Below are 21894 nucleotides of genomic sequence, written 5' to 3'. Positions count from 1 at the left end.
CTTATAATTATGGCCAGTTGATTTTCAACACAGGTGCCAAAACAATTCAATGAGAAAAAGGATAGTTTTTTCAACAAATGGTGCTGAGACAACTGGATATCCACATGCAAAAAAAGTGAATTTAGATCCTTACCTAGCACCATATATAAAAATTAACTCAAAATGGATCATAAATCTAAATTGAAGAGCTAAAATTATAAAAATTTCTAGAAGAAAACATAGGAAAAATCTTTGTGACCTTGGGATAGCCAAAGTGTGCTTAGCATGATCCATGATAGAAAAAAAAAAATCACTAAATTGAACATCTTCAAAATAAAAGACTTTTGTACTTGAAACAACACCGTTAAGAAAATGAAATGATAAGCCATATACTGGGAGAAAATATTTGTATGGTAGGCAGAATAATACCACCTTGCCCCCCTGCCAAATGTCCACTTCCTAATCCCCATAACCTCTGAGTATATTACTTTACATGGCAAAGGGACTATACATATATGATTAAGGTTAAAGACCTTGAGATGTGGAGAGCACTCTGTATTATCCAGGTGGGCCCAATCTAATCACATGAGTCCTTAAAAGAGGAGAACTGTTCCTGGCTGTAGTGAGAGAGATTTGATGAGAAGGGTCAGACAGATGCAACATGGGAAAGACTCGACCTGTTGGTGACGATGTGGCTTTGAAGATGGAGGAAGGGGGCCAACAACCAAGGAATTCAGTGGCCTCTAGAATCTAGAAACAGCCCTCTGTTTACAACCAGCAAGAACATGGGGACCTTGGTCCTACAATGCAAAGTACTAAATTCTGCCAACAACGCAAGTGAGCAGGAAACAGATTTTCCCCCAGAGCCTCCAGAAAGGAGGGCAGCTGTTGACACTTGGATTTTAGTCCAGTTAGACCCCTACCAGACTTCTGACCTAGTGATCTGTAAGACAATAAATTTGTGTTGTTTAAACCTCTAAGCTTGTGGTAATTTGTTATCAAAGCAATAGAAAATGAACACAATTTGCAAATCAAATATCTAATAAAGTTTGTATACAGAGTATATAAAGAAATCTTATGACTCAAGAATAACAAGGAAAACAACCCAATTTTTAAAATGGGCAAAAACTTGAGTGGATATTTCACCAGAGGATATACGAATGGCTAATAAACATGTGAAAAAGATATTCAACGTCATTAGTCATTAGGGAAATGCAAATTAAAACCACAATGAATGTGGTAGACAGCTTCTAAGTAATGGGATGTCATTTCTGAGATGCAGTTACAAAAAGACTGGCTTTGGTGGTCTTGCTCTTTCTGATGGAAACCAGCTGCCATGTGAGGCGCCCTTTGGTGAAGCCCATGTGGCAAAGAACTGAAAGAGGCCTTCAGTCAACAGCCAGGGAGGAACTGAGGCCCTCGGTCCAACAGATCACAAGGAACTGAATCCTACTAACAACCACTTGAGTGAGTTTGGAAGCAGATCCTCCCCCAGTGAAGCCACGAGATGAATACAGCCCCAGGCAATACCTTGAATGCAGCCTTATGTGAAATCCTAAACCAGAGGACCTAGCTAACCACACTTAGATTCCCGACCCACAGAAACTGTAAGATGGTAAATGTTTGATTTTAAGCAGCTAAGTTTTGGGGTAATTTGTTATGTAGCTATAGATAACCAATACAGCCCCACTAGAATGACTATAACCAAAAAGACATCAATACCAAATGTTGGGATGATTCGGAGTAACTGGAACCTCACACATTGCTTATAAAAACGTAAAACAGTACAGTCATTTTGGAAAAGAGTTTGGCAGTTTCTTAAAAAGATAAACATAAATTTATTGTTCAACCCAGCAATTTCACTCCTACGAATCTACCCAAGAGAAATGAAAACACATGTACACACAAAATTTGTATGTGAATATTCATAGCAGCTTTATTAATAATAGCTCAAAACTGCAAACAATCTGAATATCTATTAACTGATGAATGCAAAAAGAAAATGTGGTATAGCCATACAATGAAATACCGCTCAGCAATAAAAAGGAATAAGCTACTGATACATGCTACAACACAGATGAACCTGAAAAATATTCCGCTAACTGAAAGAAGCCAGATACAAAAGATTACATATTGTATGATGTCATTTATGGTAAATGTCCAGAAAAGGCAAGTCTATAAAGACAAAAAGATCAGGGGTTGCCCAGGGCTGGGGGTTGGAGTGGGAGTAAGCTGCAAGAGGGCATGAGGGAACTTTTTGGGGTAGTGGACAAGTCCTAAAGCTGATTTATGGGGATGGTTGCATAGCTCTATAAGGTAAATTATGCCTCACTAAAGCTGTTAAAAAATATATCCAGAAATGAATTTATCAAGAAAGGTACAAGACCTTTCTTGTTGTACAAGGTACAATGTACAAGGTACAATGATTCTGAAGTTTGCATAAAAGAATAAATGTGGGGCCGGCCCGGTGGCGCAAGCGGTTGGGTGCGCGCGCTCCGCTGCGGCGGCCCGGGGTTCGCTGGTTCGGATCCCGGGCGCGCACCGACGCACTGCTTGGTAAGCCATGCTGTGGCGGCGTCCCATATAAAGTGGAGGAAGATGGGCACCGATGTTAGCCCAGGGCCGTCTTCCTCAGCAAAAAAAGAGGAGGATTGGCGGATGTTAGCTCAGGGCTGATCTCCTCACAAAAAAAAAAAAAAAAAAAAAAAAAAAAAAAAAGAATAAATGTGTAACAAATTACCTTACCAAAACTGTTTCCTAAAACAGCATACCAGAAACTGTTTTCCTTTTTTTTTTTTTTGTGAGGAAGATCAGCCCTGAGCTAACATCCATGCTAATCCTCCTCTTTTTGCTGAGGAAGACCGGCTCTGAGCTAACATCTGTTGCCAATCCTCCTCCTTTTTTTCCCCAAAGCCCCAGTAGGTAGTTGTATGTCATAGCTGCACATCCTTCTAGTTGCTGTATGTGGGACATGGCCTCAGCATGGCCGGAGAAGCGGTGCGTCGGTGTGCGCCTGGGATCCAAACCCGGGCCGCCAGTAGCGGAGCGCGTGCACTTACCCGCTAAGCCACGGGGCCGGCCTCCAGAAACTGTTTTCTAAAAAGTGCTACCATCTCTTCAAGAATAAACCATTATATCAAAAATGTACACTTTAAGTTAATTAGACAGAAAACCTACCAGAGCTTATAAAGTAGTTTCACTATAAAAAGACATGGGAATGTGAGCCTTTCCTAGTTGGAGTGTTACTGTGTATCCAAGGGAGAGTGAGTTAGGTTTGGATATAATCATGTGCACATGGAAGTATATCTGGGAAACATTGTATAATCTCAATCTTTTTTTTTTAAACCTAGGAGGCAAGAATGTTAATGCTTGATTACTAAGTAGAACTGAAAAGAACGGATTTTTAAATTAATGCTTTCACATATGATGTTAACAGGATTCAGGAAAGGAGGGAAAGATGGTGGTTAGCAGCATGTGGTCCCTGTTCGTCCTGCTATTGTTGGAAAAACATGAAATCTACCCAATGGGCTACCAGTTACTTGCTCATTTATCCAACGAGTTAGCCCAATTTGCAATTTATGGCAAGGAAAGCTCTGCAGAGAAAGATAGAGAGACTTTTCCAGGGTCTACAGCTGATTTAATTCCTTGGTGGCCCAAAAGGAAGACAAGAGTGGACAATGGGGACGGACAAGTGTGCAGAGGACCACGTGGATGAGGAAAGGGGGCCGAGCTGTCAGTGTTGTGGCATCAACAGGCAGCTGGTGCAATCTATGCAGGCGAGGACAGGGCATACACATCTGGGATATGTTAGGGCTGGATCTCTGTCTTCCTGACACTACCACCATTCCCACCACGAAGAGGGCTGATTCTCAACACCATAGCACATATCAGAGTTATTTGAGGAGATTAAAAAGTTCAGAGGCCCATGCCCCACTATGGACTCAGTTAAGAATCTTTAAAGAGGGGGCCTGGGCATGAGTATTTTTTAAAAATTCAACAGTTGATGTTGAGGTATAGCCTCTGGGAGGTCCAAGAGCAGTGCATTATGTCAGCCACTATATCAAGCACAGTTGTAGCTCCTGGCAACTTTGCCCTAGGCCAGGGTTTGACAAGAAAAGAGAAGAGAAAGAAAAAAAAAAAAAAAGAGGAGGAGAAGAAAAAAGAAAAGCGAAGCTTGCTTAACAGTGTGCAGTAATTATTGGTGATCAGCATAATCTTGTTATCCTGGGGATACTCGGGACCTCTCAGCCTGCAGATGGGCGTTCTGGGAGCTACCCACAGCACTTGTCCAGACCAGCCCAGCGCCAAGCTAAACCCATCCGCTGGCGAGTTTTGGATCAGGGCACAATCTTGGCAGTTTTTCTCTGCTCAATTTCCCACCCCTTTCTTGCTGTAGCTGTAACTGAAGGATGCTATTATCTTACGACTCCGTTTTATTACTAGAAAATATATTCAGAATTTCCCCTTTGGGTCTACAGATATGGTTTTTTCAAAGTGTATTTCTTATACACTTGGTAGTTTCAGAGTCTTGGTAGTTTTAAAGTCACTCAGCTGTACCCACAGAATAAGAGAGGCAAGTGTGAGCGGGTCAGCATCAGCATCTGCTGCCCAGGAAAATGGGGAGGAGAAGCACTAATTAGTGATTCAAATACACTTATCATTGAATTCTTTCCTTGACCTATTCACATTTTTTTCTCAATTCTTTGAGGTTTTCTACAGCAGAAGAATATTCGAGTTTTGATTTTAAAAAAGTGAATCATGCTCCTAAAGGAAGAACAGGAAGTAATTATTTTCCCTCTTTCCTTTCTGGTAAACTGACAGGAAGAGATGTTCTCTGTCTAGGATAAAGAGAGACACAACATGCAGCTTACAGAAATGGTTTCCTAAGACATAAGGGACTCTATCTTCTCTAATTCTGATCAACAGTAAGCTGTGTCTGTCATAAAAGCTCTGCAAAGGACAGACAGAACAACTGCACCTTTCCAGGTCACCCACCGAGCTTGAAAGTATGTAAAAAGAAGCTCAATTTAGACACTTGCTTAGGCTCCTCTGCTTTTGTGAAACATGTTTATATAAATGTTCATAGAGAGTAAAAATAAATTACAAAGAGAAAATGAAGAGAAAGACAGATGAAACCACTAAGATTTTTTTTTAAGCCACAAAATCCAAATGAACAAATAGACCAAGGTTTTTAGGCAGAATTAGAATCGCTAAAAATGGCTAACACAGCCCAGCGCAGTCACAGTAACAGGACCAGTGTTCATTATAGGACAAAAACAGAGCATCAGGTTCCCGAGTCAAGGCTCCCAGTTGGGCGTCCCTTGTGTTCCTCTTTGAATAACAGCACACAATTTCAGCTTTATGCCGGAAACATGCACGTAGGAACAAGGAGTTCTTACTCAGTTTGGGAACAAGCAGGCTACCGGCCAAATGCAAGCGCAAATAAATAGCACTTTACAGGACCCTCCTCTCCCCAGTTTAGCCAACACAATTTGGTTTGGCCAAGTCATTCTGAATTGCTCTGCTAAATCTATTGCACTGCAGTAGTCTGAGAGGCTTCATACAACAAGACCATTAAGATGCATGAAGCTAATTAACTTCCACAGTCAACTCTCCAGGATGCGTGTTAAGTTTGTAGAGAAATTTGCAGCTACTTCCCCAATCACATTTTTAGATACATGCTAACCTCCTACAATCCCCACCCCCCCGTAACTGGTTCCGAAACTGCGGACTGCAACGCTGACTGCTGGAAATTCCCTTCCTTCTCTCCTCTCCTATTGGATGTGGAAACTAAAAAAATGTTCTCAATCTTCTCCTTTTGTTATTTTTTTAAGTAAACATTTCAGCAGTAGGGGTGGAGGCAGAGATGGGGTGGGAATAGGCTGAATGAGTGAAATACTTTTACAAATGATACAAGAGAACTCAAAAATTTTACGTGTTTTTTAAAAATTGAGATATAATTCACATACCATGAAAGTCTCCATTTTAAAGTTTACAATTCATTGGTTTTTAGTATATTCACAAGGTGCGCAACCATATATGTATGTTTTAAAACCACACCTTTTATAACCGATTTACTAATATCTTTAAGATTGCAGATAGTGTTTGCATGCCAGGTGTGAAAGGCCAAAACTAGGAAAAGTTATCTCCATTCTTACCCTTGTTCTCTGTACATCAGTGGTTCTCAAAGTGTGGTCCCCAGAACACAGCATCAGCATCACCTAGGAACTTGTTAGAGATGCAAATTCTTGGGCCCCACCCCAGATGTACTGAATCAGAAAGTAATGAGTGGAGTCCTACAATCTCTGTTTTAACAGACCCTCCAAGTGATTCTGATGCACAGTAAACTTGGAGAACCATTGTTCCAGATCAAGACAATTGTACTAGCTTCACATAACTATAGATTTGAAAATGCATATATATTTAATATTAATATATTTAAATGATATAAAAATATATAAACACATATTTTATAATAAATCTCTATTATAAAAATACAACCATATATTTTTATAATAGATTTTTGTGGAACTTGTCCTTGAAATCAATCCATTAATTTTGCTCTGCCAAATAACCACATACTAATAGCTATATTTAAAAGCAAACAAAGAGGGCCGGTCCCGTGGCTTGGCGGTTAAGTGCGCGCGCTCCGCTGCTGGCGGCCCGGGGTTCGGATCCCGGGCGCGCACCGACGCACGGCTTCTCCAGCCATGCTGAGGCCACGTCCCACATAAAGCAGCTAGAAGGATGTGCAGCTATGACATACAACTATCTACTGGGGCTTTGGGGGGAAAAAATAAAATAAAATCTTTAAAAAAAAGAAAAAGAAAAATAAATAAATAAATAAAAGCAAACAAAGAAAAAAAAAGAAGAGGAAAGCGGGGAAACAAAAAGAAAAGAAAAGCACAAGACCTCAAATGAAAATGAAAAGCAAAATGAATGAGCCTACCGAAACTGTGCATTTTGTAAGATAATAAATGCAAATATAGATAAGAATCTCTGAGCTAGTCTTTCACTGATCTGCCCTATTTCTCTACCTTGTATCTCTAGCATTTATCTATTACAAATTAGCAACAAGAAATCATGGGATTCCAAACAGTGTAACTCATTTAGAAAGGCGAACAAATGAAAATAGTAAAAGTCCCAGAGTTTTCCACGAGATTCTAAGCCCTAAACCCCGAAAGAGACACTGGAGCTGCTCATGTTGTAGCAAGGTCATAAAATTGAAGCCTAAACACTGGAGCCTGTGGGGGTCTCATAACAGGGTTTGGAACCAATTTTGTTGAAGCTTTTCCTGTCATAATGAAGAAAATGAAGCGCAAAACGCTGATTTGTTAAGGTGCATATAACTAAGGTAGGCTATAATCCAGATCTCCTGACTTCCGGTCCAGAGCCCCTTTCTCTTCCAGACTGCACCCCCTCCACACTGGCTGGGCAGCCCTTTTTCCTTTGGGTAAATTTAATGATTCAGATATTAGGAAAAGATAAATATTTTTTAAAAAATCAAGTCTTCATTACCTACCACCCAAATACAACCACTGTTAAAAGTTTGTTATATCTCTTTATAGTTTTTTTCCTTATGCAAATATATATATGAAGACATACACACACACGCGCACACACACACACACACACACACTTGTGCAATTTCCTATCTGGCTGTTTTCAACTGAATATTACATGTAAGCATTTTTCCAGGTTCTTCAACTTTCTTAAAAAAAAGGAAATTTTAATGGCTGAATGGGGTTGCTTCATTGAGATCTATCATCTTTTATGTAACTAATCTCCTAAAATGAGATGTTTGAGTTGTTTCTAATATTTTACAATGATAAATAAAGCTTCAATGGGTGTCACTGTATACAAATCTTTGTGTACTTCTGTGGTTATTTCTGTATGAGAAATTCCTAGAAATAGAAACACTAAGTCAAAAGGGGTGAATAAGCCTTATGGCATGATTGCCCAATTGCTCTCAGATAGCATGTACTACAAGCAGTGCAATAAGAGCTTATTTAAACTCAATCTCACCATATTATTTTTCTATCTTTTCCAATGTGCTTGGGAAAAATAAGTGTCTTTCAAATCGCTAATGGTTTTTCATTAATCATCAAGTTTAAAAAGCATTTAAGAACTAGGCATACACTTACTATATGACCCAGCAATACTACTCTTAGGTATTTACCCAAGAAAAAGGGAAACGCATCTACCAAGACTTGTGCAGGCCCAAAGTGGAAACAACCTAAATGACTATTGACTGATAAATGGATAAACAAACTGTGGTATATCCATACTATGGAATGCTATTCAGTAATCAAAAAGAATGAAATATTTATACAGGAAACAACATGGATGAATCTCAAAAACATTACACTAAGTGAAGGAAGTCAGACACAAAAGACTATATACTATATGTCTGATTCCACCTGCATGAAATTCTAAAAAAACAAAACTATAGTAAGAGAAAGGAGGTCAGTGATTGTGGCAAGGGGCAAGAGAGGGAATCTACTGGAAAGAGGCATGAAAATGCTTTTTAGGGTGATAGAACCATATCTTAATATTTGGATGCCACTAAGTGGACAAACTGTGTAATGTTATTGAGATTGAGTAGATCATTTTATAAACTTCACAAATAAAAAATTAATGTTTAAAAATTTTAAATTTATTTTAAAAATTAAATAAATTTTAAAAATTAAAACAGACCATTTCATAAAGGTACTAGACCATGATCCTCATCTACCTCTTTTAGTAACTTAATTCTCAAATCTGAATCTAGGGAAATCAGTTAAGGAAAAGAACTTCCTGTTGAAATCAAGTTCTTTACAAACTAAAACCAGGGGTGTAAATGATAGATACGAGGCTATCTTAAGCCCCAGACCAAAAATTTTTTAGAGACCTCCAAATGCAAACAGCCTTTGCTATCAGCCAACCAAGTGACTTCTAACAATAAGCCCTCCCAGGAGGTACAATGAAACCAGCCATGAAAACATGGTGAAGATTGGAAGGCAGAGAAAGATGGCAGGAAACTCCTTCTCCTTTGGGCAAAGGCTTGCTGATTCTCTTTATGAGCCACCAGGATTTTCTCCCCATAGTCCCTAGCCTCTCCAGTTGAAGCTTTTAATATTGCATTGAAATGGTAAATGGCTAGAGCCACAAAAAGAAAGATTATTTTAGGGAAGTGTTTGGTCCCTGCCAGGATTGACAAAAGAATGACTATTTCAAAAGAATGTCTTTGAATGACACCAAGCCATTGCCTGCCACGACGCAGGGAGATGAACACTCTGCTCTACCTGTAACCCAACACTCCTCCCAATTATTTTTTCTGACACTCTTTAACCCTCTCCATCTTGCTGCCAATCTCCATAAACTGAAAAAGAACAGTTAAAAAAAAAAAAAAGGAAGAAAAAAAACTCCAGGAATGCCATTCCAAAGAACTCTTAAAAAAAAGTCATGAATCAATAAAGTGAGAAACCAGAGAAAAACATAGCTCACTAAAACAGAACTACGGCTTTAGTGTGGTAAATTATAAGCCTGTCTTCTGTTTGCTGAAATGTTTGTTTGCTTGTTTGTTTTCATTCTAATTATATTTCTTAATAGAAAATACATTCATTCAATAAAAATTCAAAAGGTACAGGAGAGTAAAAAATAAAAATCTTCCAACTGCTTCCCTGGCTGACCAGCCCCATACCCAGAGGCAAACATTAACCATTTCTTGTGACTCCTTACAGAAATATCTTATACATAGACAAGTTACATATACACATTCTCCCATGTAGACATTCGATCCCATCCCCTCTTTCTTATTACACAAATGGTGAACCACTATATATAATTATGCTTCTTTTACTTAATAATACAATATATCATGGTGTTCACACCATATCAATACACAGAGCTTCTCATTCATTTTAAAGCTGTATCATATTCCATCACATGGATGTACCATAAGATATTTAAGAAGTTCCTTATTAAAATGGACATTTAGCTTTTCCAATCTTGTACTGTTTTTATTATTATCTTCTTACCTGAAACTCTCTGAGCTAATTTTATTGCTCCTTCAATCGGGTCTGAGTTCACAATTTCATCTAGAATACCCAGCTTGAGTGCTTCGTCTGCCAAAACATGTCTTCCTAAAACAAAACAAAATAAAACAAGCCAAAGAACAATGTGAGATTAAAGCAAAAGCATTACTCTCTCTAGTAGGGAAGATTATCTGTCCTGAATATAAACACCTATCATTAAATAAAATAAATCAGCACCACACTGACTGTCATAGTAGAAAGATCACTGCAGAAGTAACCAGAAAACATGGATTCACGCTTCAGCTCTACCTTCTACTATTTGTGATGATGAAGAACTGCACCAGGACCACAATTTCCTCATTGGTAAGTAGGAATAATTATGCTTACCTTAGTAATTCTGAATATCAAGTGAGAATAATATATTTTCTTTATATCCTACAAATCTCTATAGAAGCACTTTATAAATTAAAAATCTCTATATAAGAGATGATTGTTTTTTGATAATAATAATAGAAGTGGTAATAGCAGAGCAGTAGCAGTAGTATCTATCTTATACCAACATATACCAGAGGTTATTCTTGATTACCACAAAAAAAAAAAAAGACAGTCCCCAAACATAAATATAGTTGGGTAGACAGGGAGAAAATTATTAAGTTGACATTATGTAAGTCATAATCAAAATTACACAGGACAAATGGGGTGGATTTCTGCCATTTTGGCTACCCAGCATCTCAACCTCGTCCTTAGTTTGTAGAATCGCTATTGTGTATGATTTGGAGCCCTGTCTCCTACCAGAGAAACTAAAAAGGAAGCAGAGGTGATCAGACAATTGTTCCTTCAGACCCATGGAAGATACGGTGTGGCCCACGACCCCATGCTTGGCGAAGAGTGCTCTACTGAAGGTTTTTAGCCTGGAAATTTAAGCAGTAGCAACAGCTCAAATCTCATTTCACAGGTGGTGACATCTAGGGTCTGGTGATGGTGGTGCCAGGAACGTCTAGTGTCCAGTGGTGGCACTGGCAGCCCCCAGTAAAGAATGGCAGCTCTAGGGGGTTACAGAAGTTTGATGAGCATCACTCCCAAGTTCTTTACCAGGTGTAAATACGTAATTTGATCTGTATATTCTGAAGTAGGGGATTAAGGGATATAAGCATCCCTTACCACAGGGTCAGAAGGAAGGAGACAACACATTACTTGTTTCCTTGCCAGTACCATCTTGCCTTCTAAAATGCGACATCATCAAATCATCCTTGGTGGCAACAATTCCACAGTCTTCGCTGCTCTCACAGACGGTGTTGGTAGATGCCCGTCTCTGAGACAAACCCTCCATTGCTCGTTCTTATTACTGCTTCAGAGAGCTACAAATGGGTTTTCTTGGTCAGACAGTTCAATGCTTTTTGGCAGGAGTCACTCTGTGATAGAAATACTTGGGCAGTTTTCTGGAAGTGTCTTTGAAAACAGGCTTTCAGATCTCCTCCCAGAGTGAGGAGGACGATGGGGAGTGGGTGAGTGGCTTCAGAGGTCAAGTCTCCTGTGTATAAAATCACGGGTGAGGGGATGAGTGAATCAGCCTCCCCAGGTTAAGGGGACCAGTGGACACAAAATGGAAGATGGAAACCTGAGTACTAAAAAGATCTTTGGGGCAACTGAGCGGGAAACGTGAGCTACCCACAGAATGGACTGAAAAGTCCTGCAGCTGTAATGATGTCTTCCGGCCTGGATTTCACAAAAATGGAGGCGTACCACTCGTGCTCTTACAGAGTCAACGAGATTCCAGGTAATTTTATTCTGTTTGAAGGACCTAAAGACACGGCTCTGTGTATCCAACCCAAAGCCTCAGGCTGAGATTTAAACTTGTTTTTTCTCGTGCCACTCTCCAGTATACACGACAACCACTGTCCAACGGGCTCTAATAAGAGCCCTGCCTAGAGCTGCTATAAGGAGACCCCCCACCGCTGCTGGGGCAACTAAAGCTGAGATTTCTCTTCTCCAAGCTGAGTAATCTCAATTTTTTTCCAATTTTCTTCATGGCTTCTTTTCCAACCTTTAGAAAAAAATTTCTAGACGGAACTTTTTCCAGATGTCATTTTAAAGTCCCCCTAAATTGTACAGAATACTTAAAAAGATAGAGATATGATTCTGATGTTAGCTTTCTTCTAATTCACTGTGACCTTTTCTATGCAAATCAAAATCCCTCATATTCTTACTGTTTTTACCTCTTCTCTCATGTTAAAAATAGCGCTATTTCTATCAGCAGTGCTTTGGAAAAGGCCAATCCTAGTTCACTTCATTTCTTTTTGTCAAAGAAGCCAGATTTCTCCCAAGATACTCTTGCCTTTCAGATTTAAGGCAGAAAATAGGGACACAAAATTCTGCAATATTTCCCCACATGCTTTAATTTTTGTAAACCTTAAAATTTGCAGACTCATTTCACACAATTATAATTCCCTCCTATATTTTATGCTTCTTTGCTTCCTTTCTATTTTGTCTTTTGCAGAATGAACCGGCTCATGTGCTTTTGTGTTGGAGTGAAATACCCTCTTATGCTTTCTGCATTAGATGCTTAAAACAGTTGACATTCTTAGAAGTGTACTTATCATATCATTGTAAATTAAAACAATTTCTAATTTTATTTATTGAAAATAAGAAATTTAATTTACTTTTAGTTTTTCTGACTACTCTTTCTTACTCTACACGATTTATAATACCCCTTCCCCTTATAAAAGAAAAAAAACACTTTTTATGCACATAGACTCATTATTTTCTAATTTGGATCATGTATACACAGTTTTGTATTGTGGTTTCTGTGTGGAAAAACATGAGTGTAAGTAGCAGTTCTTAAACTTTTTAATCTTAGGACCCCTTTGCACTCTTATAAATTATGAAGGGGCTGGCCCCATGGCCTGGTGGTTAAGTTCGGAGCACTCTGCTTCAGTGGCCTGGGTTTGGTTCCCAGGTGTGGACCTACATCCTTCGTTGGCAGCCATGCTGTGGTGGCAACCCACATACAAAACAGAGGAAGACTGGCACAGATATTAGCTCAGGGCGAATCTTCCTCAAGCAAAAAGAGGAAGATTGGCAACAGCTGTTAGCTCAGGGCAAATCTTCCTCAGCAAAAAAAAATAAATAAATAAAATTATGGAGGACTCTAAAAAGCTTTTGTTTATGTGGATTATTTCTATCAATATTTACTGTATTAGAAATTAAGACTGAGATCTTTAAAATTTTTCTTTATTAAATCTCTTTAAAATAACAATGATAAACCTATTACATGTTAACATAAATACATCTTTATGCAAAATAACTATATTTTCAAAATTTAAAAAATTTAGTGATTAGAGTGTCATTGTTTTACAAATTTCTTTCACATCTAGTAATAGAAGACAGCTGGATTCTCGTATCTGCTTCTGCACTCAATCTGTTCTGATATCACATGGCATATGATAACCTCTGGAAAATTCTACTGTACATTTGAGAGAGAATGAGAGTGGACAAGGCAAGTAATATCCTATTATTATGAAACTAGTTCTGACTTCATGGACTCTCCCCCTAATGGTCTTAGGCACACCTAGGGGTCCCTAGACCACAATTTAAGAACTCCTGATTTAGATTATCATTTTAAAGACTGTATAGTATCCTACTATCTGAACGATCCATACATTTAGAATTTATTTGTGGCTGGAGTGATTTTAGTTATTTTGAAAGTAACTTTTAATTGTGTTTTGTTTTTATCCTTTGGAAGCATATAGGATTCTATTTCCTGGAAGCTTAAAATCTTTACCAAAACATATCAGAGCATTGATATCTCCTCACAAGTTTTTCCAGGAAAATGGTGTACTGGCTCAAATACAATCTCTGATTCTAATTCACATCTGAAAAGTTTCTTCTATTTTTCCCTTGGTTATCGCTGCTCACCTTTTTGCTTCAAGCTTTGGGAGCTCTTATCATTCACAACAGAGACCTCTATTACATACTTTCCATGTCTGCTGCCTTCATTTACGTTTTATGTATCTTTTTGTTAAATTCTCCTGAATTCTATAAATGTGGCTCTATTTATCCTCCATGTTGCTGATTCAGTTTTCTGTTCTATCAGGTCTTCTTTTCCTTGCTTCAAAAAGAAATGATTTGGCTAACGTTTTGATTTTAAACAGGGTGTTCTTATTTAACAAACATGTAAAATATTTTCTTTTCTAATCTAGAATAATGTGAGTTTTCAAAAATTTTTGTTTTCTTTAATCTGTTTCAGCAGACTCACATTTATGTTTCATTTTTCCTATGTCACAGAATATTTAGATAGGTTTTAAGTTCGGGGTTTAGTTTTAAGATTTCTGTTTGTCTGTTTGTTTTGGTCATGGAATGAGAGTTGCTAGTATTTATTATCACTGCCTGGGAGCTCTGGGTCCTAAAACTCACCCTCAACATCTTGTTCAAATACTATAGAGAAAACCAACCTGGACCTAAATCTGAAAGGCAGGCAGGATCAAAATGCCACTCCCAACTTCTCCCCCAGAATTCCTGGTGGTAAGAGCATCTCATCAAAGTCTAGAGCCTGAGGGCATCACTGCCCCATGAATGATCATAAAGAATCCCATCAGGGCTGGGACAAAACTCTATGAGAATACAGCAGAAGCATTCTATGCTGTTCAGTGAACAAGGAGGATGGGACCTAGAAAATACAAGCAGAAGGAAGAGCAGGGTACTGTGGTTCTTGTCACTTGATTGCACAGAGAACATCAGGGAATGAAGTGCAATGTGCTCAAGCATATCTTTTGTGGTTACTGCTAAAGAGTCAGTCATTTTCAGGTGGCACTTTAAGAGAATTCTGGAGAAGCAGTGGTTGGTGTTGTCACCACTCCACTTTCCAAATTTCCTCTCCTATAGACTTCGGATCAGAAAAGGTTAGCTATTTACTTATTAATTTAATCTAAATCTATTTACTTATTAATTTCCTATGGGGATAGTTCCTACCATGCTGGTATTTTTTCCTCATTCACATCAGTAGGGAATCTTCAACTTTCAGTAACAATTAATTTTTGTTAGCATCCTTTCTCAGAAAAAAATTTTTTCCAGGCCACAAAGCAAGATTCATAATATCATCATTATTAATAGTTACTGTTTTAGTTTCCTATTGCTGCTGTGACAAATTACCACAAACATAGTAGCTTAAAACAACATACATTTACTATCTTAGTTTAAGATGTCAGTGTGAAAGAGGTCTGCAGAACTGTGTTCCTTCTGGAGGCTCTAAAAGAGAATCTGATTCCTTGGCTTTTCCAGCCTCTAGGGGCTGCCTACAATCCTTGGCTTGTGGCCTTTTCCTCCTCAAAGCCAGCCGTGTAGTATCTTCTCTCCTCTCTGACCTCTTGCCTCCCTCTCCTAAGGACCCTTGTGATAAACTGGGCCCTCCTGGAAAATCCAGAATAATCTCCCATCATAAGATCCTTAATTTAATCATATCTGCAAAGTCCCTTTTGAATTTAAGGTAACATATTCACAGGTTCTGGGGATTAGGACGTGGACATCTTTAGGGGGCAGTTATTCTGCTTACCACAGTTACCATTTATAAAATGTCTTCTATATGACAGAAGCTTGTCGTGTAATTTCATTATTCCTTAAAACAACTATGTGGTTGTTTTACTGATGAGAAAACGGAGGCCGAGAGGAGTTCAGAAGACCTCTCTCTTAAACCCCAGGCCAGTCTATCAAACTATCTGACATCTCCACTTGGATGTCTAATAGCCCTCTCAAACTTAACACATCCAAAACTAAGTTCTTATGATTCCTCCCTACAACCTGCTCTAGCAGGAGAAATCCCCATCTCAGAAATGGCACCATCCTTCCAGCTGCTCAGGCCATTAGAATCATCCTTCACTCTCGTCTTTCTCTCACATCTCACGTCTGATCTGTCACAAAATCCTATTGGCTCTACCTTCAAAATATACCCAAAATTTGACCATGTCTCACCATTTACATTGCTACCACTCAGGACCAAGCTCCCCTCATCTCTCCCTTGAATTATTATATAGCAGCCTTCTAACCGGTCTTCCTATTTCTGCCCTTACCTCTAATTAATATATTTTCAATAGCCAAAGTGATCTTTCAGAAAACTTAAGTGAGAGCATGTTACTCCTCTGCTCGAAACACTTCAATGCCTTTCTACCTCATTCAGAAGAAAAGCCAAAGTTCTTTCTATAATCTTCAAGGCCCTACATGATGTGACCTCATCTCCTACTCCTCTTCTCCTTACTCACTTCACTCCAGCCACATTGACCTTCTTGAACCTTCCAAGTATGCCCCTGCCTCACAGCTTTGCACTTGCTATTTTTTCTGTGTGGAATATCTTCCTCCAGATATTGGCATAATAAGCTCCCTCACCTCCTTCAGGTCTTTACTTAAATGTTGTTTTGTAGGAAAGCCTTTCTTAGCTACCCTACCTAAAATATTACCCACCCCCATCTCTACCATTTTATATTCCCCCTTTCTGCTTTATGTTTTATCCTTAGCACTGATCTCCAAGCTACTATATATATTACTTATATAATAGGTAGGCATATTTGTGAGTATACAGGGCAGTGCAGGATCCAAGTCCTCGTCCTACTTTCCCGACCTTGGGGATATAGCTGCTTGTGCTGTTCAAGTTGCTGCAGCAGGGGTCATGTGGGGTTAGGCCTGTAGCTCCTAACTGGGGCTGATTTCTACTTTTATTTTGTATTTCTGGTCTGTGAAGATGAACATTAAATAAAGGGAACTGACTTTGGAAAAAAAAAAAAAAAGTAGCTGGTCTCCAAAGTGACCCTCAGTGAGTTTGGCCTCTTGGTATTCAAGCCCCCTCCCACGTTGAATAGGGAAGACCTGTTTAATGAATAGGATATTCAGAAAGATGGCATGTGATTCCAAAGCTAGATCATGAAAGACACTGCAGCTTTCGCCTTGCTGTCCCTTGGATCGCTCTAGAGGAAGCCAGCTGCCATGTTGTGAAGACACTCAAGCAGCTCCAGGGAGAAGTCCACGTGGAGAGGAAATGAATCCTCTTGCCAACAGTCAGCACCACTAGCCATCCATGTAAGTCAGCCATTTTGGAAGTAGATCCTCCAGCCCTACTCAAGTTTTCAGATGACTATGGTCCCAGTTGATGTCTTGACTGCAACCTCATGAGAAACCCTGAGCTAGAACTCAACTAAGCCACTCCCAAATTCCTGACTCACAGAAAGTAGGAAAGAAATAACACTGGCAATCAAACCATGACTCACAATGAATGTAAGAGGCATCCTGATTTCAAAGATGTGGAAAAAACTATGCGTTTTTGAACTGATGAAATATGACAATGATGATATTGTCACTGTTGTTTTTGTCTCCATATAATCTCCATGAAGTCAGGGAGTTTTAGTGGTTTGGCTCACTGTGATAGGCACAATGCCTAGAACAGGGCCCAGCACATAAGAGATTAATAATAGTTGCTGGATGAATGAATAAAAATTAACTTGCACAAGGCATATTGTTTAAATATGGTGGACCTGGGATTCAAACTCAGGTTTTTGATTCTAAAGCTTGTGCTCTTTTATTGCTCATTCTTCAGGATATAGTCTATTTCCAAGATCTTCATCTCATTTTTATTCAATCCTCCACTTTTACTAAGAAGACAGATATGGGAATAATAATATATAGCTAAAGCTTATGGAGTTATTACCATGTCTAGGACTGTTCTAAGCACATTGTATATATTAACTTATTAACTTTACCACACTATAAGCATATGGTAGGTACTATTATTATCCACATTTATGAGGAAACTAATGCACAGAAAGGTAAAGTAACTGAGCCAAGGTCTCATAATTATTTATACCTGTTTGGAGTAAATAATTATAATATGTTCTTTCTTCCAACCTCACCAACTGGAAATCTGTTTATATGTCATTTTACAGCATTTAGTAAATTCAAGGTCTCTAAACGTTTTCTATTGTTGTACTGTTCACATTCCCTATTGAAACACAACAACTTCTATTTGTAGCTAATATCTTAATACATAGGAAATGAAAAATTGAACCATTTCCACACTAAAACTTGAAAACATTCCTTAAAAATTCTGGTTTTAATTCTTGTTTATATCACAGTTTCTAAATTGCATCTGAATATAATGCACTCTATGTGAACACCAGTGTCTATGAATAGACACGTGAACTATAATAAAAACCTTAAATGTGATTCATGCTTTGTATACACTTTCATTTAGAAGGCACTCATATTTGATCTTCATGGTAACATTTGAGAAGCTCTCAGGGAAGGTATTCTTTCCATGTTACTGATGAGAAAATTGACAGTCAAAGAAGTTAAAGTGTCCTCTTAAGATTACATGTGTAGGGAGTGGTCAAGACAAGATTTTTCTAAATCTACTCCAGTTCCTCACATTGGTCTAGACAGCTGTTGGCACGGTTTGTACTGACCTGAGGTAAGTAAGTCAAGTGCAGCAGGAACTCCAATGAGTCTGGGGAGAAGCTGAGTTCCTCTTCCACCAGGAAGAAGTCCTAGTGAGACTTCTGGGAAGCCAACTTTAGCCTATCACAGGTTGAAGGCATAAAAGTCATTAAAATGAGATAATATGTTCAGAGTTAAGGCAAGCATTCCCCTGGATTTCCCACAATCTCAAAAACATTGTTTCATAGAATTCAGCAAGAGTTTCTATCAGGCAAATTAGTGCACACCCTCTCCTTTAATTAACAGCATAAACAAAGCTGTGCTATCCCTAAGTCTTCATGTTGAAACACATCTCTAACTTCTTATACATTTTTTCTCTGACTCTCTTATGACCTGTCTCAGCCAACAAAAATAATAGTCTCCAGGAACAGCTTTACGGAGCCCTGAAAGAGCCAGGCAGCCAAGAAAGCAAAAAGACAACCCACAAAATGGAAGAGAATATTTGCTAATTGTATATCTAGAACATATAAAGAACTTTTATAACTCAATAATAAAAAAACAAATAATTCAATTAAAAACTGGCAAAGTATCTGAATAGATATTTCTCCAAAGAAGAGATACAAATGGCCAAAAGCATATGAAAAGATGCTCCATAGCATTAGCCATCAGGGAAATGCAAATCAAAATCATAACAAGATACCACTTCACACCCACTAGGGTGGCTATAATAAAAACGACAGACAATAACAAATGTTAGAGAAGATATGTAGAATACAGAACCCTCACACTTTGCTGGTGGAAATGTAAAATGCTGGAGCCACTTTAGAAAACAATTTGGGGGTTCCTCAAGGGTTAAATATAGAGTTACCATATGACCCCTGGGTATATACCCAAGAGAAATGAAAATGCAGGCCCACAAAAAAACTTGTACACAAATTTTCATAGTGTCATTGTTCATAAAAACTAAGGAGAAACAACCCAAATGTCCATCAGCTGATGACTAGATAAACAAAATGTGGTATGTCCATACAAGGGAATATCCTTCAGCCATAGAAAAAAAGTACTGATACACGCTACAACATGGGTGAACCTTGAAAACATTATGCCAAATGAAAGAAGCCAGTCATAAAAGACAAAATATTGTATTATTCCATTTATATGAAATGTCCAGAATAGGCAAATCCATTGAGACAGAAAGTAAATTAGTGGTTGCCTAGGACTAGGGGAGACGGGAGGTAGAGGATTACTCCTAAAGGGTATGAAGTTTCTTTTCTGGGTCACAAAATGTCCTAAAATCAACTGTGGTAACGGTTGCATAATTCTGTAAATATACTAATACACCACTGGATTGTACACTTTAAATGAGTGAATTGTACTGTATGTGAATTATATCTCAATAAAACTGTTACCAAAAAAAAAAAAAAGAAAGGCAGCAACCTCAGTCCAGACAAAAGGGTGAGTTTGAGTCCTTTATCACATGCCTCTTCCGGCCATTTAAAAGTGGCCAAAGCTCTGTTAGTCATTTTATAGACACAAGGATGGGAGGAGGAGGGTACTTGAATACAGACTGCCATTTACCCAGATTGTGATGCCAACAGCTCCAAAATACCTGGAATATTTGAGCCTTTCTCACAAGAGGCTTTCCTAAGAGTCAATCACCATATTTTCCACCATTGTTCATCCCCATTCCCTGACTTATTATTGCCTGTAACTTAGATCTGTACTCAGTGTGCAAAAGAGCATGGTAAGAGGGACATAAAAACAGGAGCAGTTAGGATATATGTCTTTATTTATAAGCTTGTATAAAAATTAAAACAACATAGGGAAATGGTTAAATATATTATGGTATATCTATAAGATAGAAAATTATACAGCCATTCAAAATAATATTTACAATAAATCAACAGCAAATTTCTCATCAGAATCCATGGAGGCCAGAAGGCAGTGGGATGACATGTTCAAAGTACTAAAAGAAAAGAACTGTCAAACAAAAATTCTACATCCAGCAAAACTAGCCTTTGAAACGAAAGTAAATTAAGACATTCCCAGATAAACAAAAGTTGAATTTGTTGCTAGCAGATCTGCCCTACGAGAAATCCTTCATGCTGAAATGAGAGGACACTAGACAGTAACTCAAATCCACATGAAGGAATAAAAAACAATAGTAAAGGGTAACTATACAGGTAAATATAAAAGACAGAATTAATGTAATTTTTTCTTTATAATTTTTCATTTTTCTTATCTGATTTAAAAGAACACTATATTAAGCAATAATTATAAATCTATGTTGATGGGCACAAAATGTCTAACAATGTAATTTGTGACAATATAGGGGGTGGATACAGAACCATATGGGAGCAAATTTTTTGTACACTACTGAAATTAAATTGGCATTAATCTGAAGTAGATTGTTATAAATTAAGATGTTACTTGTAATCTGAAGGGCAACCACCACCAAGAAAATAACTCAAAAATATATAGCAAAGGAAAGAATAAGAGAATTAAAAAGGTACTAGAAAATATATATTTAATACAAATGAAAGCATTAATAGAGAAATTGAGGAGCAAAAAAACACATAAGACATAGAAAACAAATAGCAAAATGACAGAAGTCAGTCCTTCCTTATTGGTAATTACATTAAATATAAATAGATTAAACTCTCTAAAAGGCAGAGATTGGCAGAATGGATAAAGAATACTTAACAATAGGTTAAATATGACATTAGTATAAAAAATAGAGTATAAATGAAATACAATAAAATTCCAAATGTAGTTTTTTAAAAAAGATTGCAAAGGGAAAAAAAACTGTAGGAAAAAAACTTACATCAGAAAAAGACCAGAAGGAAATAAAATAGAATGTTAATAGTGGTTATTTCTGAACTATGAGTTTATGGTGATTTTAGTTTACATCTTTATACTTTCCTGCATTTTCTAGTCTATTACAATGATGGCTATTATCTTTATCATTAGAAAAACATATTACTTAAAAAAATGTTACCATTATAAGACTGGGGTATCACAGACCTCATTCTACATGCCTAATAGCCCAAATTAAATCTATTTCTGGAAATAAATATATTTACTAGTTTTGTGCTGTTTTCCAATAGGAACTTGTCTTCTTAGGTACTGATAATTATAAGGGACCACAAAACTGAAATGAGAGATAGGAAATGAAAATTTAAATAAGTATGCATACTCAGGGGTGATAGCCAAAATATTTAATACCTCTTACTGCATGAGCATGCCTCAGTGGAACCGAACATGGGTCATAGTACTGGGAGCAGAGCCCTGGGGTCCCTCTACTGACCCAGGAGTTCCCCTTTAGTTGGTGGGTCATGGAGAGGTCCAAGGGCTAGGGTTAGGGGAAGCAAAGGGACAGTCAGGGGGCTCAATGTAGCAATTATTTACCAAGCAGAATGGACGTATTTCAACATTTTAACCACCAGTACTACTGTACTGGTACACAACAGCTGAACACTAGTGCTAG

The 21894-nt window shown here is 38.0% G+C and overlaps 1 protein-coding gene across 1 annotated transcript in view; it reads right to left on the bottom strand.

Annotated features, from left to right (window-relative positions):
* The window catches only part of EHHADH (enoyl-CoA hydratase and 3-hydroxyacyl CoA dehydrogenase), a 40028-nt gene that overhangs the window by 7361 nt on the left and 10773 nt on the right, over positions 1-21894 (bottom strand). The window contains exons 4-5 of the mRNA XM_058556173.1: positions 18437-18548; positions 9999-10103 (exon numbers count right to left, since the gene is read on the bottom strand). Of these exons, the coding sequence (XP_058412156.1) occupies positions 9999-10103; positions 18437-18548 (217 nt within the window). The remainder of the gene's footprint in view (positions 1-9998; positions 10104-18436; positions 18549-21894) is intronic.

Source organism: Diceros bicornis, chromosome 15 (assembly GCF_020826845.1).
Source record: "Diceros bicornis minor isolate mBicDic1 chromosome 15, mDicBic1.mat.cur, whole genome shotgun sequence".
In the NCBI taxonomy this organism is placed as follows: domain Eukaryota; kingdom Metazoa; phylum Chordata; class Mammalia; order Perissodactyla; family Rhinocerotidae; genus Diceros; species Diceros bicornis.
The sequence above is the reverse complement of the archived record's forward strand: the minus strand, read 5'-3'. Positions and strand labels throughout refer to the sequence as shown.